The following is an 18927-nucleotide window of genomic DNA, read 5'->3' as shown; positions in this document are numbered from 1 at the left end:
TTATATCTGAGAGCTCACATGTGACTTCGAAGACGGGTAGGCTTAACTGACGTGCAGAAAATACCCTTCTCATCTGGAGCTTTTCACATGGCGATCCTCTACAAAACAGTTTAACCTTACTTCGACATCAAGCAACTCAAGAAGTTTGTGTCGTCCATGTTTGTATCCTGCCTCGGCTAATTTCTCGTTGTTAACATTATCTTCCCACCTATCAGAAGAGTCATGAAAAGCTGTTTGCTTTCATCTCTCATTCTGATCAAAAACGTCCGTTTTCAACGCAGGCCTTATCTTTCTTAAAAGAATGATGCGCACGGTTTTAGATTACACGTCGACATTCACATCGCAAAATTCAATATTCTGTTGCTTACTTCTTTGTCACCAATAAATATACGACCAATTTAATCCAACAATTATTTCGCTGTTTTCTTTATTACGCTTTCTTCTGTTTGCTTGCTCTTGATTGCTCTTTTTTTTTTCTGCTGCCTCACCCGGCATCGTGTGTTATTCATGTTAATTAGTCACAATAGAATGTGAGACGGGAACAACACACAAAAACGCGACACAACTCACCTCCACCGTGTTTGTAGCAGAGATAAGGAAATCTCCAGACATTTCCCAGTCCGATCGCAAAACTGACACACGCCATCACGAAGTCAAATCTTCCGGCCCACTGCCCTCGGTCGGGCAAGGCAGGGGCGGCGGATTTTCCGGTGTCGCCACTGAACGAGCCCAGGACCGCATAAGCACCACCATTTTCAACTTTGAAGTTATTCATCTCGTAAGGCTTCTTATCCGACATATCGACCACCGCACACTGACGTCTATACCGTCCAAGGATTCCCCCTGGCGAAAGAAGAGGCTCGACGTGACACTGCATACCACAAATCCACGAATAGGCTCTTCGTTTCTGCAAGTCTCAAACCGCGACTCAGCGCGCGCCGTATCTTGAAGTCCGTTAATATCGCGCGGTCAATGCCCATTGGTTCGCTAAGTATCACGTGGACGCCAACTGGCCGAGGGTGGTGGTTGACGTGCGCGGAATTCTAGGAGAAAACTTCAGCGGCGAGGAAGCCAAGACAACGTTGCTTCATTTTCATGCCTGCTAGGCAATTGGAGCCCATTCTATATACTTCAACGACTACTCTTCGCTGGACAAAGTTATCAGGATGACGGCATGGATATACCGGTTTCTGCAGAATGCGAGAGGAAGAGATCACAAAAAAAGGGCCCTCTCACTACAGAAGAGCTACAGCACGTCGAAAGGTAGTGGATCAAAAGAAGTTCAGGAGGAGGTGTTCTCGGAAGAGTTGCAGGCCACTTCATTCATCACAGTCTAAAAAATCAACGTCAAGTGTAAGAGACTGTCAGCCATACCTTGGACCAGAATTGTCTTTTACGGATCAATGTCGAAGACCTTACTCCAACCAAAGAATCAAAATCAATGGATGTTTTAGTTATTCGATTTCCCGGCATCATTGTAAGTTGGGATTTTACTAGCACCCCTCCACACACCCCTAACACCACCACCCCCCAGACACACACACACACACACATACATCAGTGAGGCTAACCACGGCAAGCCGGTCTCGTCACCCCCACCACCGCGTCGTTCGCACTTTAGTGTGCTTCCGTAAAATCCGATTGGAGAGGAAGGAACACGTGGTGAATGAAGGTGAGACGACGCGCACGGGAAGGATGCCGCGCGCGATCGCGCAATGAATATCTAATGCGGGTGAATCGAATGTTGGAAAAAAATCCGGATTTTGCTCTTGAGGAGGTCAGTGGAATGTTCTGTAAGCAGTGCTAGCAGTGCTCGCGGGCACGGGGAAAACTACATCTTGCTACTTTTTGTGTTCCAGGATATCCACACATTCTGCTGTCAATGAATATGAGAATCGAAACAATTCTCCAGACACGCAGCTATTTGTGCCGTTCAGAATTCGCTGTGCAAGTTATTATTATTGAAATAATTATGTACAAAATCTTAGGGATGGAATTTTCCCCTCAGGTTCTCTCTGGGTTTTCCGAAGACTTTCCAGACGAATATCGGCACAGCTCCCCCTGAAGTCGGCCCAGGACGCACGCGATCCCCACTGCCCCCCTCTCCTTCGTGCTGTCCTGACTTCCTCTTCCCAGTTCTGTACTCCGCTCATAGCCACAGTTGCTTCGCGGCGCTAGCACTGACCTTAAAAAAAAAAGTTCACTCAGAAAGTAGCATCCCCACAAGATGCGGAAGTCTCGAACATATATACTTGAAAATGTTCGTCCCCGATTTATTTTGTTTATTTATATTTTTTGTCTAGTGCGACATAGAACACTCGGAAACAACACTGCAACTTTCTAAGTTTAATAGTATAGCATGTACATATTAATCTTAGAAAACGCCAGTGTTGTTTTTTAGTGTTCTAGATTTCATCTCGCACTTGACATGCCATTGTATACACTCGACATCTGCTAGTGTAACCTACTGAGAAATCTCCTGCCAAATATTTACAACATGCTACTTGAGTAAGATTCGGCTGGCGTTGAATACTATACCGTCGGATGTTGGCAAACTAAAAAGTTCACGGGACACTATACCACACGCGGTAAACGTCTGTGCGAGATGACTGTTGTCCTCTTAATTTCGGAGTTCGATTCAGAAATTTAATTTGTTGCGACAAAAATTGGTCAAAGTGGACACAAGTCTGGCAAAAGCTTGTTGAAGATAAATACTTTTGACTTCATAATTCAATGACGAATAATTATTTTTCATATATTTTTTTTAATGTGTTAAGTGCGTGCTTCTCGGCGGCGTCACTCAGAAAGCTCTCCTTATGCCAAGCCTACACAGCATCCGTTAAGTACTTTCGAAGCCATTTGTGGAGAATTTGCACGACGCGGTGAAAGATACGCTTCTCACGCGCGCCAGGATCGTACGGTATCGTTCGAGGAACATCGCTTTGCCTGACAGAGTGATTGGCTAGGTGCCATGGGGAAAAAAGAGAGAGAGAGAAATGAAAGGAGAAAAAAAGACAGCAGAAAAAAGCGACCCTATAAGGACTGCATTAGCGGCAAAGGCTAGACTCGATCCCTTGTGTCATTATGTATGTCTATATATGCACTATCAACTGTTCGAGGAATATGACAGCCGTCTATCACTTGGGCGATATCTTTGAAGTGTTCGATAAGACAGACGCGAAATGCAACTATTCAGGAACGCAATCATATCGTACCAAGAATAGATTGCGCAGCGTCCGTGAAGACGTTTCCCGGAAGGGTGTCTTATCTGCACGACAGCGATGCCGTACAGGGGAACCGATCGCAGCGCACTTTGCCTGGAATACTTTTGTAGAGCTCCTAAAAGAAGGAGTCCGTGACAACGATTATAAAATACGTGCTAATCTCTCGGATTGCGTCAACAAAAGGCCGCTTCTGAAGGCATTTTACAACAAAGACGCGTCACGCAAGGAGATTTATCTGGGATCCCACCTGTGGCATCGAATGACGCGGGACGTACTCTACTCATCTCGAGCTTTTCACACGCCTTGCCTGGCAACCCTCGACAAGAAGATCTAACCTCATATTGTCACGTTACACGTGGCCTGTTTACTTTCCTCTTTCATCATACTCATAAATATGCGTTTTCGAGGGAATAATCTGGGGCCGCTACACGTAACTCTCTTAAAAGGATCAAGAAGAGAGAGGGTGCAGGCAAGCTGGTGTAGACTCCTGGTAGGGGACCGAGAGGCACGGAACGAGGAGGACGGACGACAAATTCTCAGAAATGAAGGATTGTCGTCCATCCTTCTTGTTCCGTGTCTCTCGGTCCCCTACCATAAGAATATGTTGTAAGGTGTTTACAGGGTGCGTGGGTGTGGGAGTGTTTTGAACACCCTTGGTATGTCTAATTATCCTGAAGGAAAGAGACTCAAGCCTGTCGCGCGCATGACATTACAGGGTTTTATTGTATCGTACGCCATCTCCTTTGCGTACGAAAGGGATAGTGCGGTGATTCTGCGCACTGCGCAAAGCTCCCTTTATGTTTTACGAGTGCGTAGAACCACCAACGCTATCCCTTACGCACGCAAAGGCGATACTATGCGATACACTGAAACTCACTATTGTCTATGTGGTACTAGACTTGGAATTTCTCTTTTCCTACTTCATTTCTTGCGTACAGATACTTCACGGCGATGTGCGTTGACCAGTGGTGGCGATAGGGGTTATTACTGCATGAATGCTGCTTGGCTGTCACATCGCACAGCTATCACTTTTGCGTATACGTAAGTGATAGGGTTGGTAGATTTGCGCACATGCAAAACGTAAAGAGGGCTTTGCGCAGTGCACAGAGACTCGTACGCTATTCCTTACGTACGCAAAGGCGACGGCGTACGGTGTACTAAAACTCACTATTGTCACATACGCGCCAGTGATAGACATGCAGGTGGGTAATTCCATTTTAAATCGACCAAGGTCCGCCGATGACATTTTTTTTATTTCAGTGAAAAAAATATATGTTGGAAACGACCTCGAGTGAAGACGAAAGCAGGTTCCCGGAGCTTCCTACGATCAACCAGTCCACAGGTGGAGAGGGGGTAAGATGGCGCCGTCTTCGCGACCTGATTTTTTCTCGCGATTTTGCAGCCTTACTGATGCCATTCCATTCGCGTCTCAGCCGTCATAGGCAGCGCACGTAAAGTCTGGGCACTCTAGTATATCTCTATGGAGTGAAAACAATGTCACTTTAAAGGGACGCTGAAGAAAAAATGCCAAAGTCAGAAGATATGACAAAAATTGCACATATTTTAGCGCTCATAGCTCCTCGACGGGAGATCAGATATTCGTAAATGAAGTATGCTTTTAATATCCAATCTTTCCTCTATCGTTTGATATATAGAAAACCATTCTAACTTGTTTCGTTGCCGAAAGAAATGTCAGTAAAGTTAGGTGAGAACAGAAAATTGCCTATGTTTGGTATGACATACCTCAGCCGCTGCAGTACTTATCCCAATAATTTTGCGGTTACTGGAAGGCCAACGTATCCCCTAAATTCAGCTGCAAAAATATGTTGCACTATTTTAGTAGGGTGAACGCAGCGAATTTTTTTCTGTGCCCAGGTTTCGCCGTTGCGGCCTTGCACTCCGACTCCACTTTCGAGTGGCACGCCATCGCGCGTTTCGAATTGCACTTGCCTTCGGTCTTCCTATAATGTTGCATTGATTCCCCGCTGCTGTCACTTGTTTGTGGCCATGTCCACGTCGGCATTCTTAATTACGAGCAATCCTTTGATATGCCGTTGCGAGACCAACAGATGGCGTCTGTCTGCTATGCCGCAGAGACTGAGAGTGGAGTACTGACTGGAGTAGCTGAGTATAGCAACAACTCTTGTCAATACCGCACAAGGTGCTAATTTTTTAAATTAAATTCTGTACTGGGAAGCGCTACCAGTGAGTGATTGCTGGAGGTGCCGTCTTCATTACAGCCGCAAAAAGAAGTAACAAAAACTGTCAGCCTACATTGCATAGGTTTTAGGTACCATGCCTTTCTGCGATGGAAATTATTATGACATCTATTTGGTGACATATATTAATAAAAAAATAATGAGGGGCGCATTCTACCGACAAGGGTTCGCCTGGTCTGGCTTGGTGCAACCTTCCTTTTATTGACCAAATCCTGTCTAATTGACCAAATAATGTCGGGGCTCAGGAGATGAATATGCTACCTATGTAATGTAAGTTAATGCTTATCGTAAGTTAATGTAATGTAATGTAAGTTAAGCTAATGACAGTTTTTTTTTTACTTCTTCTTGCTGCTGTAATAAAGACGGCACCTCCAGCAATGAGCCACTTGGTAGCACTTCCCAGGACCGTTTTTTTTTTTTTCTTTAGCGCACACCCTGCGCAGTATTAACAAAACTGTTCTAAAGTTGTTGTTATACTCAGCTACATATAGTCAGTCAGTACTCCACTCTCAGTCGCTGCGGCATAATAGATAGACGTCATCTGTTCGTCTCGCAACGGCATATGAAAGGTTTGCACGTAAATAAGAATGCCGACGTGGACATGTCCACAAATAAGTGCCAGCGGCGGGAATCAGTGCAACATTAGGCCGAAGAGACCGAAGGCCCTGTGAAATGGGAAACGCGTGACGGCGTGCCAATTTGCTGCGTACACCCTACTAAAATAGTGCAACATCTTTTTGCAGATTGATTTAGGGGATACGTTGGCCTTTCAGTAACCGCAAAATTATTGGAATAAGTATTGCAGCGGCTGGGGTATGCCATACCAAAAATCGGCAATTTTCTGCTCTCACCTAACTGTACTGATATCTCTTTCGGCAATGATACGTGTTAGAGTGGTTTCCTATATATTGAGCGATAGATGAAAAATTGCACATTAAAAGCGTACTTCATTTACGGATATCTGACCTGCCGTCGAAGAGCTATGAGCGCTAAAAAATTGCAATTTTTGCCATATCTTCTGACTTTGGCATTTTATCTTCAGCGTCCCTTTAAAGTGACATCGTTTTCACGCCGTACAGATATACTACAGTGCCCAGACTTTACGTGTGCTAGCGACGAGGGCTGTGACGCGAATGAAATGACATCAGTAAGGCTGCAAACTCGCGAGAAAAAATCACGTGGCGAAGACGGCGCCACCTTACCCCTTCTCCATCTGTGGACGGGTTGATCGTAGGAAGCTCCAGGAACCTGCTTTCGTCTTCACTTGAGGTCGTTTCCAACATATATTCCATCCGTATCGCATCCAACGTCTTCTACGACGTTCCACCAAACTGTTTAAGTCTGTAGATATTCTCAGAAGGTACTTGGGAACTTTGGTTCCGAAGCAGTCGGTTCCTTGGGCTTGGGAAGTCCCCGCCACCACAACTTCTATTTTATATTTTGGAACTTTCCCTTAGGACCTCTTTTCATGCGGTGACCCATTTGGATTTTACTGCTTTCACGCCAGGTTTTCTTCGTGCGAGTGTTCATGTTCCCATTTCACGTACCGACGGGAGATTCTCTTCCATTGCAACGACCCCTATTTGCAACGAGTGTGGTGTACTGGCCAACGTAGAGCGCATACTCCTCCGCTGTCGCACTTATATCAACGAGAGATGTACACTGCAATCACAGCTTGCCACCCTTGGCTGCCGCCCCTTGAACTTGTCGTACATCCTCGGCCCTTGGGACACCGTGGCCCACTCCAGGGCAGTCTTACGTCATGTAGTTGGTTTTTGTTGAGGCGACTGGCCTAAAGGACTCGTTGTGACCCCGACAGCGCCCCCACCATCACGATCAGGATCGCCATCGCCGCTCCGATCGTCACCGTCATCTCTCATCATCGTCATCGCTCATCATCCTCATCAGCCATCACTCATCATCGTCATCACTCATATTAGGCTCCCTAGCTATGGGGTAGCGTTCCACTCTTATAGTGGAACATCTCCCCACTTCATCGACAGAATATAATTGTTGTTGTTGTTGTTCCATTGCAGATTCCTGTCCTTGCAGAGAAGTGTGCGCATCAGCTGTTCCGAAGAACACGCGCCGAAACGTAAAGCGGGCTTCACCTGATTCGCTTAGGCGTTAGGTGAAGCCCACCCACCCCTCAGGCGCTTTCCATTCTGTGCACTACTTCGCGCGTAACTTAACAGTGGCCGTATTCCTCGGACCCCAAAGATGGACACTGGACGAGTATTTTTCAGGCGTCATCATTCACTTTTTTACTTTGTATGTATTTGCAGACTTTTTTTTTTCAGTGTATCTTCATTGTTGCTCATATCAACGGAAACGCTCTACCAATTCTTCTTAGACCATGCACGTATTCCGATCTGGTATTATCGTTACCACCACTTTGGAGGGTCATTGACAATGTTGAGTCGTCAGCTGGTTTTTGATGTTAGTGTTGAATTCAATTGTGAGTTAACCTGTATAGATATTGTAAGGATAAGGATGGACAGAGGTATTGAGGCCGCAGCGTTTAGGGGAGTCAGACAGATTCTAAGCTCGATATATGGCACGGGCTTAGAAGCTGAAGTCTCCGATGATAATGGCTGAGTGGATATGATGTTGACGGGGTATCTTCTTCCTCATTATATCAATATTCAAAATTTCATTCAGCCGGACCTTGTAGCTTTTTAGACAAACGAGAAAAACGAACCACACGTTCACATCCGCATTCGGCTCGTGACACCAGTTGTGAGTAAAATTTGGGAAAACGCACCTACCAAGGAAACGGACAGATATACGATAGGGACAAGTAACAGGGCAAGACAGTATGTAATTTTATATGCGTTGTATTAGAATCCTGAAGAGAATTGTATGCGGTGAATCAAGAGAGGTGGAAAAATAACTGGAGACGCGCGCAGTGCTCAGCGGGAGAAAAATTTGGGCAAGCGCATCGGCCCGAAGAACCAAGATATATATGCGTGTAAGAACAAGTAACTCAGCAGGATACTACTTCTGTACGTATTGTATTAGGATACACACATACACACCTAGCTATTCTCAAAACCCGAAAGACTGAAGGAACAGACAAAAACGGCATACGCGCAGGCGAGCTATAGCTGGTGGATACACACACACAAAAAAAAAAAAAAAAGAAGAAGAAAGAAATGAAGAAAAAATTGCCGAGCTGTTCCTGTTGTGTTGTCCCTTTTTGTGTGTGCCCAAGCTCTGGCTTTCCTCATCATGGACTGAAGGAACTCCAGGCGGATATCACCTTTTCAACTCCTTTGTAGTACTCAAATACGCTGATACAATATAGAAATACGTTCATGCTCGAAGGGCATTAGAGACAAGCCTCTCTCGTGTGAACTCCCGAGCCTTCGACATCACGAAGCTGTTAGGTCCTTCGTCGTCCGACAAGGCGCTAAGGGCACTTGAAGACTTTCTGCATGCAACCGGGCTTATGGACAGCCTATGACACGCTGAATGTGTGATGTGTCCTGTGTGTACGATTCCGACATTTTACTCTCACTTGGTCGAAACTTTTGAACTACACGTTGAACTCCATTATCATCTCCGTTCTTCTCTGGACATCATCTCTGTTTTTTCATCATTTCATCATCTGTTTGTGTAAGTGTACTGGGGTAGCCAGTTCGACTGCGTCGAAACTCACACCCCCCCCTTTTTTTTTCTTTATCACATCACATCACGTCACATCACTGCAGCATAGAAATGTCGACATCAATCCCAACGACATTAAACAAAACGCAAAAACCTACAGTTAGCCAGGAGGTATTTTCTATTTCTTTCACTTGCGTTCACACTTTTACATATATGTTAAATATTGAAGGCAGCATTGCGGCCGATCTTTCGGGAAAGTTGTTCCATTGTTTTCTTGTCGTCAGCATATGGTATATACACACGAGGCTTCGTTGCATTCTATTGTATTCGCCGGAGAAATCCAACGACTGTACAGCTTGCCGCGGCAGAACCAAGTGCTTCTCTATTTCACAAGCGAATCTTAAAGTTTGCTGCGGGAAAACTAACCTTATCTCTTACCTGAGGCACAACACACGCAATTTTTACACTCGGAGTTTGTGAGAGGCATGTAACGCGAATGAGCAGAATCCTACTTGCGTAGGGTTGGATCACACCCGGACACACGACGGAAGGACATGCCACGGAGACTAACCAGTTGTAATGAATAGTAAAAGGTATACCAATTAACAAAGGCAGCAATGCAGGATTAACTTTACGTGGTTTCAAGAAATACACACATGTACCATTCACAGTACCCAACAATATTGTCTTAGAAAGATTACTGGTAATCAACCAGAATTTCACAAATCTTTGCTTTTCACATATTCAAAATAAAAAAAAGAAGGGTAAAGGAGCGCGGCACGTGTACTCGGCTGTTAAACAGAACAGTAGTATTTATTTTTGTCGCATTTAGCAAGTTTCACTCTTCTGCTGGAAATTATTACTGAAGTCCTGCTCATCCGTCCCGCAACACCGTTTTTCTCTTGAGCAAACGGGACTATTGAGGCGCTGACGCATTGACTGATAACTGATGAACTCCCTTCTTTTGTCTGTTTGAATGCACATGGCTCGCCAATTCTGTCTAAGTTTCCGTTCTCCTTTGGATATTGCGTCCACGGCTTCGCCCTTGTTCTTAAGGAAACACGGTGTCACTTTCCTGCTGTAGTCGTCGACCGTCACCATTAGCTACCTGCTTCCTTCAAACGAGGCAGGAAGAGTCTACACAAATCTACGTGAGGCAGCTCTATGCACTGCTTTGGTCCTTCTCTTGCTTGTGGACAGTGTTCTCATGCTTCAGGTAACCTTCCAGGTGGTGAAATCCTCTTGACGACTTGCCTTTTGGACATGTTATGGAGTGTGTGAAAGTTAATGTGCCTCATCCAATAATGCCTCGGGAATGTCTACCTATGCAGACCACTATTAGCCCCTCGGTAGTAGGCAGACCCTCTGTGCATAGGTTGTAGTGTCCGCCTGCTTTCAGGGCTGCTACATGACGAGGCGCTTCCCCGAAGAATCCTTACAGTCGTCTCCAGAAAATATTACATCAAAACTGTTGTCTGTCAACACTGACACAGATACAAGGTTGGATACCATACCAGCCACATGTAGAACGTCGTTTGCAATGAGCGTCCCGTCTGTTGTTCCCTCTGACTACCTCTGTGTCCTTTGACGTGATACTTGTCCAGTTACAGCGTTACAGTTCGGTCTCCTTGCTCCGTGATCGCTCAGGATAGTCCCGCGTCCAGCCATGTGGCTACTTGCGCCGGAGTCAACCGACCAACATGTCAGTCAGTACATGCTGCTCCAAATGCGAACTCTTGGTCTGGCTGATTGTCGAGTATTCCGTTACCTTCTATACATCCGCGTACCTGGTAAGCCTTGTCTGTAGTGCTTGCCTTTCCTTCTTTGGGTAGGTTTCTCCTCCACGCCTCTCGATGTTTGTAGCCTGACAACGTACTCCACTACTCCACCGTACTTCGAAGCCAAACAATCCTGTCCAGACCCGCCGCAGCGAAAGCGTTTCAAATGTGCCTTTTCTTTGTCCTTCTTTGAGTTCGTCACTCGGACCTTGGCCTTGCATGCGGCTTCTTCGGTGGCGTCCTCTTGGATAAGTCTTCGTTACTCCCGCGTGAGCGCATACATGACGTTGCCAGGAATTACACCATGCACAAATATCGAAGGTTTTGCCGCTTCATGGTAGGACCTTGGGAGACAATGAATGGCGGTGGCTGTCATTTCCGCATCCTCTAGGTATCCTCCCAGTGACCGGAACTGTTCACCGAGGGTTGACACCCACTGCATATAATCCGTAGCAGTCTCGACCTTCATCCACTTGATCGCGTCGAGGTCATGTTTGAGGCTATCTTCTTCTCCAGGATTTCGCCCCTGTTTAGTTGCTCAATGTTTTTTCCAAACGCCTTTCGCACTAGTTTGATTCATGGCATAGCTTGTTTTGAAACTGGAAAGGGTCTGTACTATTACGTTGAGGGCTTCTCTGTTGTGGTTTTCTTATAGATTGCACTGTCTACGTCGGCTTCCGGAGGAGAACAATCAGTGGCCGACCAGATGCCCTATGTCTTAAGGAGGTATCTGGACCTCTGTACCATCGTCTTGGACCTCAAGGTCGATAATTTGCTGAATTAGCTAGTGCTGCACTAACGATAGAGCAGTACTACCTTTAGTTGATCGTGTATCCGAGGAATCCGACGTGGCTGCGTAGCTATATATCCCGCGTGGCCAATCCAATTCAAGGTAAGAGACTCGGATTGCAGCACTGCGCTCTCTGAAAGACGCGCTTTGTGCCTGCAGATGGCTGATGGCATTGGATTGGGGAAGCACATCCGTATGACACTGCCGGCAGTTGGCACTTGACTCACGTACGTCGTGTGGAAAAATTTGCTCCCTCAGTGAAATTCACGCTACACATTAAGAATGCAGCCTGCAAATGAGAATCCGGTAACCTTATTTGTTCTTCTCTGGGACCGATTGAAAACAGTATTGCACCAGGTGTCTCATTCTCTTCAGCAGAGGAAAACGAAAAAAAAAATATATATATATATATATACGACCACATAAACACAACATGACGAAGGTAAAGATTAGCCTGACTCGGGACGTCCATACACCACCAGTTATCAACATGATTTAGGCATTGGTAAGCGCATAGGAGTACCTGCTCGACCACATATTAACGCTGAGCCAGGATGTGCAAGTTCACCCGTTGGAAGACGACAAAATAATTCGACGGAAAACAATTACTCTCGCGGTTTCTTCAGCGCACAAAATATTTCTGTTCATGTTTTCTTCTCATTTTTCCAAAGCCTTACCCGAGATCACATAATAGCTGGCACCAGTTGGTTACAGCAGCGCGTGAAACAGAAACAAAACGCACAAAAACAAACCACAACTCACCTCCTCCATTTTTGTAGCAGAGATAAGGGAATCGCCAGACATTTCCCAGTCCGATCGCATAACCGACACATGACATCAAGAAGTCCAACTTTCCGACCCACTGTCCTCGGTCGGGCAGGGCGGGGAGCCCGGACGTCGCGGACCCGCCACTGGGTGAACCCGAAGTCGCATCGGCACCACCACTTTCCCCCTTGAAGTTATTCATCTCGTAAGACTTCTTATCCGACATATCGGCCACCACACCACGCTGTGTACCGTCCAGAGATTCGCCGTGGCGAAAGAAGAAGCTCGACGGGCCCCGGCACCACAAACGCACGAAGACTCTTCGCTCTTGCAGCACTCAAAACGCGACTCAGCGCGCGCCGCATCTCGAGGGCCGCGAGTAGCGCGCCGCCAGCACTCATTGGCTCGCGAAGCGTCACGTGGTACAGTGCGCTCGCACTTTTACGGGCTTCCGTAAAACCGGATTGGAGAGGAAGAGTCACGTGGTTAATGAAGGGGGTGAGAGGACGCGCACGAGAACGGAAGCATCTCGCGACCACGCGCGAATATCTGTGCGGGTGGATCGGATGTTGGAAAAATCCGGATTTTGCGTTTGAGAAGGTCCCTGGAATGTTCTATGAGCAGTGCTCAGGCTCAACAAACACTAGAGTTTGCAACTTTTTTCTTAACAAGGTATTCCCGGCTCCTGACGGCGCATCGTGTTGCTGCTGAAGCTGGAAATCGAAACAATTCTTCAGACACGTGGGTATTCATGACGTTCTCCAAGACTTCCTGTGCACTTCGCTGAAAACCTGAGGTACCTCAGGAGCTGAAAACCTCAATGCTTATTGATGAATGTCCATCTCCTGTTTCAATGTCACTCCTTTTCCCCCAGTTCTACGCCTGGGCCTGACGCTGGCACTCCTGTGCTAGACACCATTGCTACCTCACGCATTACGTGGTGTGATCGTCGTCACCATGTTAACGGCTATAGGTCTTTAGCCTGTAGAGCAAGTAATTGAGATGACTGCGCTCTACAATGGAACTGGTTTTAATGATTGATGAAGGTGCGGGCACGAATAACGATACCTCGGGCACACGGCCGAGGGAGCGTGCCAAGGAAGACGACGATGGTTAAGATGGCGGCTGGATGTAGCACTATACAAGCCATTTATTGTCAATGACTATCCCCCTCGGATTAATTTTAGATTTACTGCTAGTTTAGCTTAGGTGTATACGATGATTTGAGAAAGTATAATGTGCAAGTACTCTGTCATCGCTCTCACTGCGAGAACAACACTCGCATCCTATTGTAATCAATCCAGTAATCAATTATAGACACAATGCTCTGCTGGCTGGTTTCCTTGTAGAACATTCTCGAGAATAATTTTCTACTCCCGTCCCCTTCTCTCCCCCACCTTCTTCTTCTTTTTCAAATAACTGAATGGTTTCTGGAACTTTGTGGTCCCCCACCGCATTCTTCTGTTATGTCTTCTATCACTTTTCCAACTTTTTGACGAGCACGAAATATAGACTTCGACCAGCGTCTTTATATCAGCACGTTGCTTTCCTTCTACTCTTTCTACGGTTCTTCCTGAAAGCTATTACGTAAGAAGCGCTATTCTTTTGGGACGCCACACACACACAGAAAAAAAAAGCAAAAAGAAAAAACGAAAGTGGCAATGGCAACAGTACAATCGAGGAAATCCACTCATTGCAGTATCATCCTTGAACCTTTTACCGAAGCTGAAAAAACAAATACTCGACGAGAGTGCGAAATAAAGAAAGACGTGATTTAACATACACACACAGCGAGTGTAGTCGATGGGGTCGTACACAACAGCGCGCGACATTCAGAACCTGCAAGGCCGGTCCGAAAAGGGCAGAGTTATTTGTGATGTGTCTCGGCTTACTACGGTAAAATGTTGGCAGCCGTTCGAAGGAGGATACTTTCCTTTCGTGTCACGTAGATCAGTAAAGCAATTTAAACACGTGTGTTTAGTATGTAGAGATGCACGGACAGACGAAACAGGAGCACCGGAAAACGAAAGGATCAACCTGTTCCTTTTTTTTACGATGCAATGAAAAGAGACAATAATTATGTGGTCTGTGTGAGCATTTTCTTCTTTGTGCAAGTTAGTAGGAGAAGAGACAAGGATTGCAAACTCTGCAAGTCGGCTATGGGTCAATCAACCTGTACTGTGTGATTTTTGCCTGAAATTCAGATAGATGTCAAGATTGAAGTTAGACTGCTACATGAGAGCTTCTGCAGAATAAACATAGGAAGCTTCATTGCTTTTTTGTTCATTGTGCCTGAAATCCAGATAAAAGTATGCGCTGAAAAGAAAGACTTCTACGAAGTAGAGTCTAATGGCTTGTCGTTTAAAACCAGGAGAAATGACGGTACGGCATAGAAACGGAGAGCATTTGACGCTGCCATATTGTCCCCGTCAGGTTTAAAGAAGGGCATATATCTTCGACTTGTCGCCATTGCTATACGAAATATCGACGTGCCGAAGTTTCAGCCGGGTTCAGATATTGTTTTCTGTACATGGAAACACCTCATCTCATCGTCGTTCATGTAGTCGTTGTTGTTTGTGCATATGAGTTTCGCTCTTCACGTAAACATTCATGTCAACTATAGTTTCTGACTCGTTTCTAATTATTCTTTCTTCGTATTATTTTTAATTATTATATTAGTCTTGGCTGTCGACTGATTTTTAGATTATAGAGTGGCGTTCGACTATGAGCAATCCGCATTGAAAAGTATTTCATCGCGCAGAGTGCCATAGAGCGGCAGAGGTAAACATGGCTGAGGACTGTCTTCTGTGATAGAACGTAACCAGCAAGTGTTTGTCTGTGATCGGTGGCATGACTGCTTGACGTGACAAAAGATTAGAAGATGCCATGTCATCATCACTTCTCCATCATTTATTGTTGTTGTTGTTGTTGTATATGCCCAAGATCCTTTACCACCTAACAAACGCGACAGGGTGGACTGGGTGAGCTGTTGCAGCTGTGGACATGTATGCACGTTGTGGTAACAGAGTTGGCTCAGACCTGGCTCATGGTATTACTTCGGTTGTTATCTCTGCTATAACGTCCTTATCTCCCTGATTTCATGTACTATTCGTAAGTTGATGTATAAGCCAATGTCTCATTGAGTCTTCGAAAAGAGGCCGCACATCGCGGTTTGCGCATGCGCATTTCGCAGTATGATGTTTCTGACGTCTTGGATATTTTCGAAGTCTGTCCACCACAGTGACATCAGCATGACATTCTATCTGACATTCGTTTGCGTGATATACCGCGAGGACTCGTTTCTGCGATTCGTTTCTGTGGCAAATACCGGCATATCGAATTACTTATTTCTTCTACCAGTATAGATGCCGACACCTTCCGCATGCTATGTCACAATACCGACATCTGTTCCGATTTGCATCTGTCTGTCGCGGCTATAGGAGGACACCTTCGTCCACACCAGTACACTCTTAAAACAGAACTGGAGGTGAGTGGTGACGATAGTAATATATCAGTACAGCCGCGCTTCACTCTAAACATAGAGAAAAAGAAGTGGAAAGCCACCACGGAACTTCAGAACACACCACAACAGATGGCGGCGGTGGCGCTGGTGGTGGTGGTGGTGGCAGTGCTTGCCGTATAGGCGGCCACGCTTAGGCGGGCAACGTCACGACTATCGCAGGGGGGGGGGGGCGTCCTGGGCCGACTTCTCTGGGAGCTGTGCCGACGTTTGTCTTACATTCCAACAGAACTTCACATAACTCGCTCCCAGCCAGTCATTTTTCAGAATGATTGGCTGAAGATGGTGGCATGCACTTGTCGAAGATGTAGGCTTTCGCCGTCCGCCAGAGCAATTACCGGTCACAAAAAGGCGTACCTTCCCCGTCCTCTCCTGAAATCGGGAGTGATAACTGTGCTATTCTGCGCGATGATTAGTCTTGAGCGTTTCATGCGATGAAGTCCTGTTTTGAGAGCGAACCGCGCCCTTATCAATTAAAGGGACACTAAAATCCAAAAACAAGTTCACTTCAAATTCATTACACGTTACGTTAATTTCGTGCTCGTTATCATATTTCAAAACTTTGATTCGGTTACGAAGCTACAATCAAAATTATACCGGACTCTTTCTTGCTGCGGCGCTAAGCAGGCAGAGAACGTCTTTTCAGCTCGTGCATCGGTGTTTTTAGTCCATGCTGCGCGTGCACGCGCGTGCCACGCCATGTAGCAGCCCCGTTGAAAAACATTATGCGCGTTGCGAAGCGGACTGGCGTCGTTGTCCGAAGGACGTGAAGATAAGTGTTGCCAGTGGAACATTCGCGAGAACTGTTGTGGGCTACAATTCAGTGAATGTGTGTAGGAAAATGCAGCAGTGGGCATCATGCTGGAATATACTGAACACTAGGATCGGACCCGTTCCTAATCCACACGCACACGATAGGCATGCGCGCGCTTCTCCTGCTGTCTGATTAGATGCCCCCAATCTTTGCCTCCTGACAATTCCACTCGCTGCCGCCAAAGACAGTTCTGTTTTCATAGTGTCTTTCTTCTAAACGGTAGCGTTGTGTGAACTAATTTTGTTTGCTTTTTACGAATTGAAATACGGACTTTCATTTGAGAGTAAGTTATTTTTGCATTTTAGTGCCCCTTTAACATATCGGCGAAACCATTATGCGTCCGCGGCAGTGCCAATTCGCTAGATACGAATTAGTACGAAACGGTGTATGCCTCCTCTCCCTAAAAAAAAAAAAAGAAATCGAAAGCGAGAGACAGTGAGTTTCTCTTTTATGGCTGGAATATTCTGTGTGGATGAGTATAGAAGGAGAGTGTCGGGCAACGATCGCATAGGGTCGCTTCGTCCTTGTTGAAGCGCGGAAGCGGTTGTCATTAGAAGCTTCCCGTCGGAGAGGCAGCTTCCTGTGTGAAAGATTCCCTCCGTGCCGACCACCATTCAATATTCCCTCCACCAAGCATACGCGGTGTATACTGCTAAATTTCACCGCCTTCCACTCGGCGCGCATCAATACGCGCGCCGCAGGTAAGTAGATGGGGTGTCGTATATAGATTCATTTTGTTCTGCGATGGCAAGCCTTAGCGTCACACTCTCCGCATCGGGCTGAACGGAAGCCATGAAGCCATTGTTGCCTGAAAAGTACTAAGTTTACAATTAGGTCGTGCTGGTCCTAATCCTCAGATCGTTTTTGTCATCACGTGAAGGTGAATCTTGCCTATACGACAGCCAGTGTTGGCACGGAGCACGAGAAGGGCGTGGAGATTGCTGCGATACCTGCGAGACATTGAAAATGTTTATTCTTCTAGGAGAGTTGATGTTGATGTTGAGAAAAAATAAAATAAAAGCGAAAGATTGAATTCGTCACACGACGAATTCGGCTACTTCCATAAACAGACCTCCCCCGGCAAAAACAAAGAAAAAGAAAAACTACCGCCTCTTTCGCCTATCATACGTGGAGGCGATACAACAAACACAAGACCCGCACTGGGCACTGGTCTTTCAGAGGCGAGTCTCTCACCCTGACGGGAGGACATCACGTTCCACGTGACCTTCCGACGCCCCTCACTCAAACGTCGCCTACCTGCGCACTGCTGACGGTGGCCCAATAAGGCCGAAACAGCTGTCGTGAAGTCAAAAAGAAAAGAAAAACGAAGAAAATAAGAAGAAGGGAGGGGGAGTGGGGGAAGAGCACACTCTCAGGAGCAATTCATCAGTTAATTTTGCTTCCTGTGTGTAACCTTCAATTGCGGAAGTACCGGGAAATTGATTAAACCAAGACGGCAATAAGAGTAGGACAAATCTTTCCAGGAGCAGGCAGTATTCCAAGACACGGTCCGCAAAGGCAGGCCGTGTTAACAAAGGTGATCTCTCCCTGAGAAGAAAAGCAGGCTCACTTCTGCCTCCCTCCGTCGCGTACGCGGATTTGAATCAGCAAGGAGGAAAGAAAATTCATCGTCGAAACACTAATGAAACATACAATGCAAGATGACAATGAACAATGTGTAATGAACAATATTTAGAACATTGGTTATGGTACTCCAGCGGGCACTGAACAACAACAACAACAAGTATGTATTTGTCCCTTCTATGTTGTTCCAGCCTCAGAACATCAGTTCTTTCATGTTCATCAGTTGCCGCCTGCGTCGATCCCGTCGTATGAATGTGTGTATGAGTGAGCAAAAACGTAAGAGTGAAAGGAGGATGAGTGAGAGAGAGTGGCTGGTTTGTCCCTTCAGATGGACGCACCCTGGAAGTCGCTGAGAAGGCGTGTTAGCTTAGCTCAATTGGTAGAGCCCTGGACCGGCAATCCAGAAGATGTGGGTTTGAGTCCTACAGATGGCTAACCTTTTCAGTGACTTTCATCTTTCAACAACAACAACTTTATTGTGCGCCACTGAAAAGCTCATCAACACAAATGAAAGAATGTCGTCGTAAAGAGCACTTATTGCTAGATGCAACGGTGTGCTAAGTGTGTGTGGAGAATATAGAAATACAGAAATTATGGGCCATATACACTTTGTCTACCAAAAAT

At 46.1% G+C, this 18927-nt stretch overlaps 1 protein-coding gene across 1 annotated transcript in view; it reads right to left on the bottom strand.

Annotated features, from left to right (window-relative positions):
- Positions 1-12698, bottom strand: part of LOC135399256 (sodium- and chloride-dependent GABA transporter 1-like) — a 120951-nt gene extending 108253 nt beyond the window's left edge. Inside the window, exon 1 of the mRNA XM_064631081.1 lies at positions 12383-12698. Within this exon, the coding sequence (XP_064487151.1) occupies positions 12383-12611 (229 nt within the window). The 5' untranslated portion in view covers positions 12612-12698. The remainder of the gene's footprint in view (positions 1-12382) is intronic.
- Positions 12699-18927: the final 6229 nt, after the last annotated feature.

The sequence above is a fragment of the Ornithodoros turicata genome, chromosome 6, assembly GCF_037126465.1.
Source record: "Ornithodoros turicata isolate Travis chromosome 6, ASM3712646v1, whole genome shotgun sequence".
Taxonomy (NCBI): domain Eukaryota; kingdom Metazoa; phylum Arthropoda; class Arachnida; order Ixodida; family Argasidae; genus Ornithodoros; species Ornithodoros turicata.
Note: the sequence above shows the minus strand (reverse complement) of the source record. Positions and strands in the feature narration are given on the sequence as shown.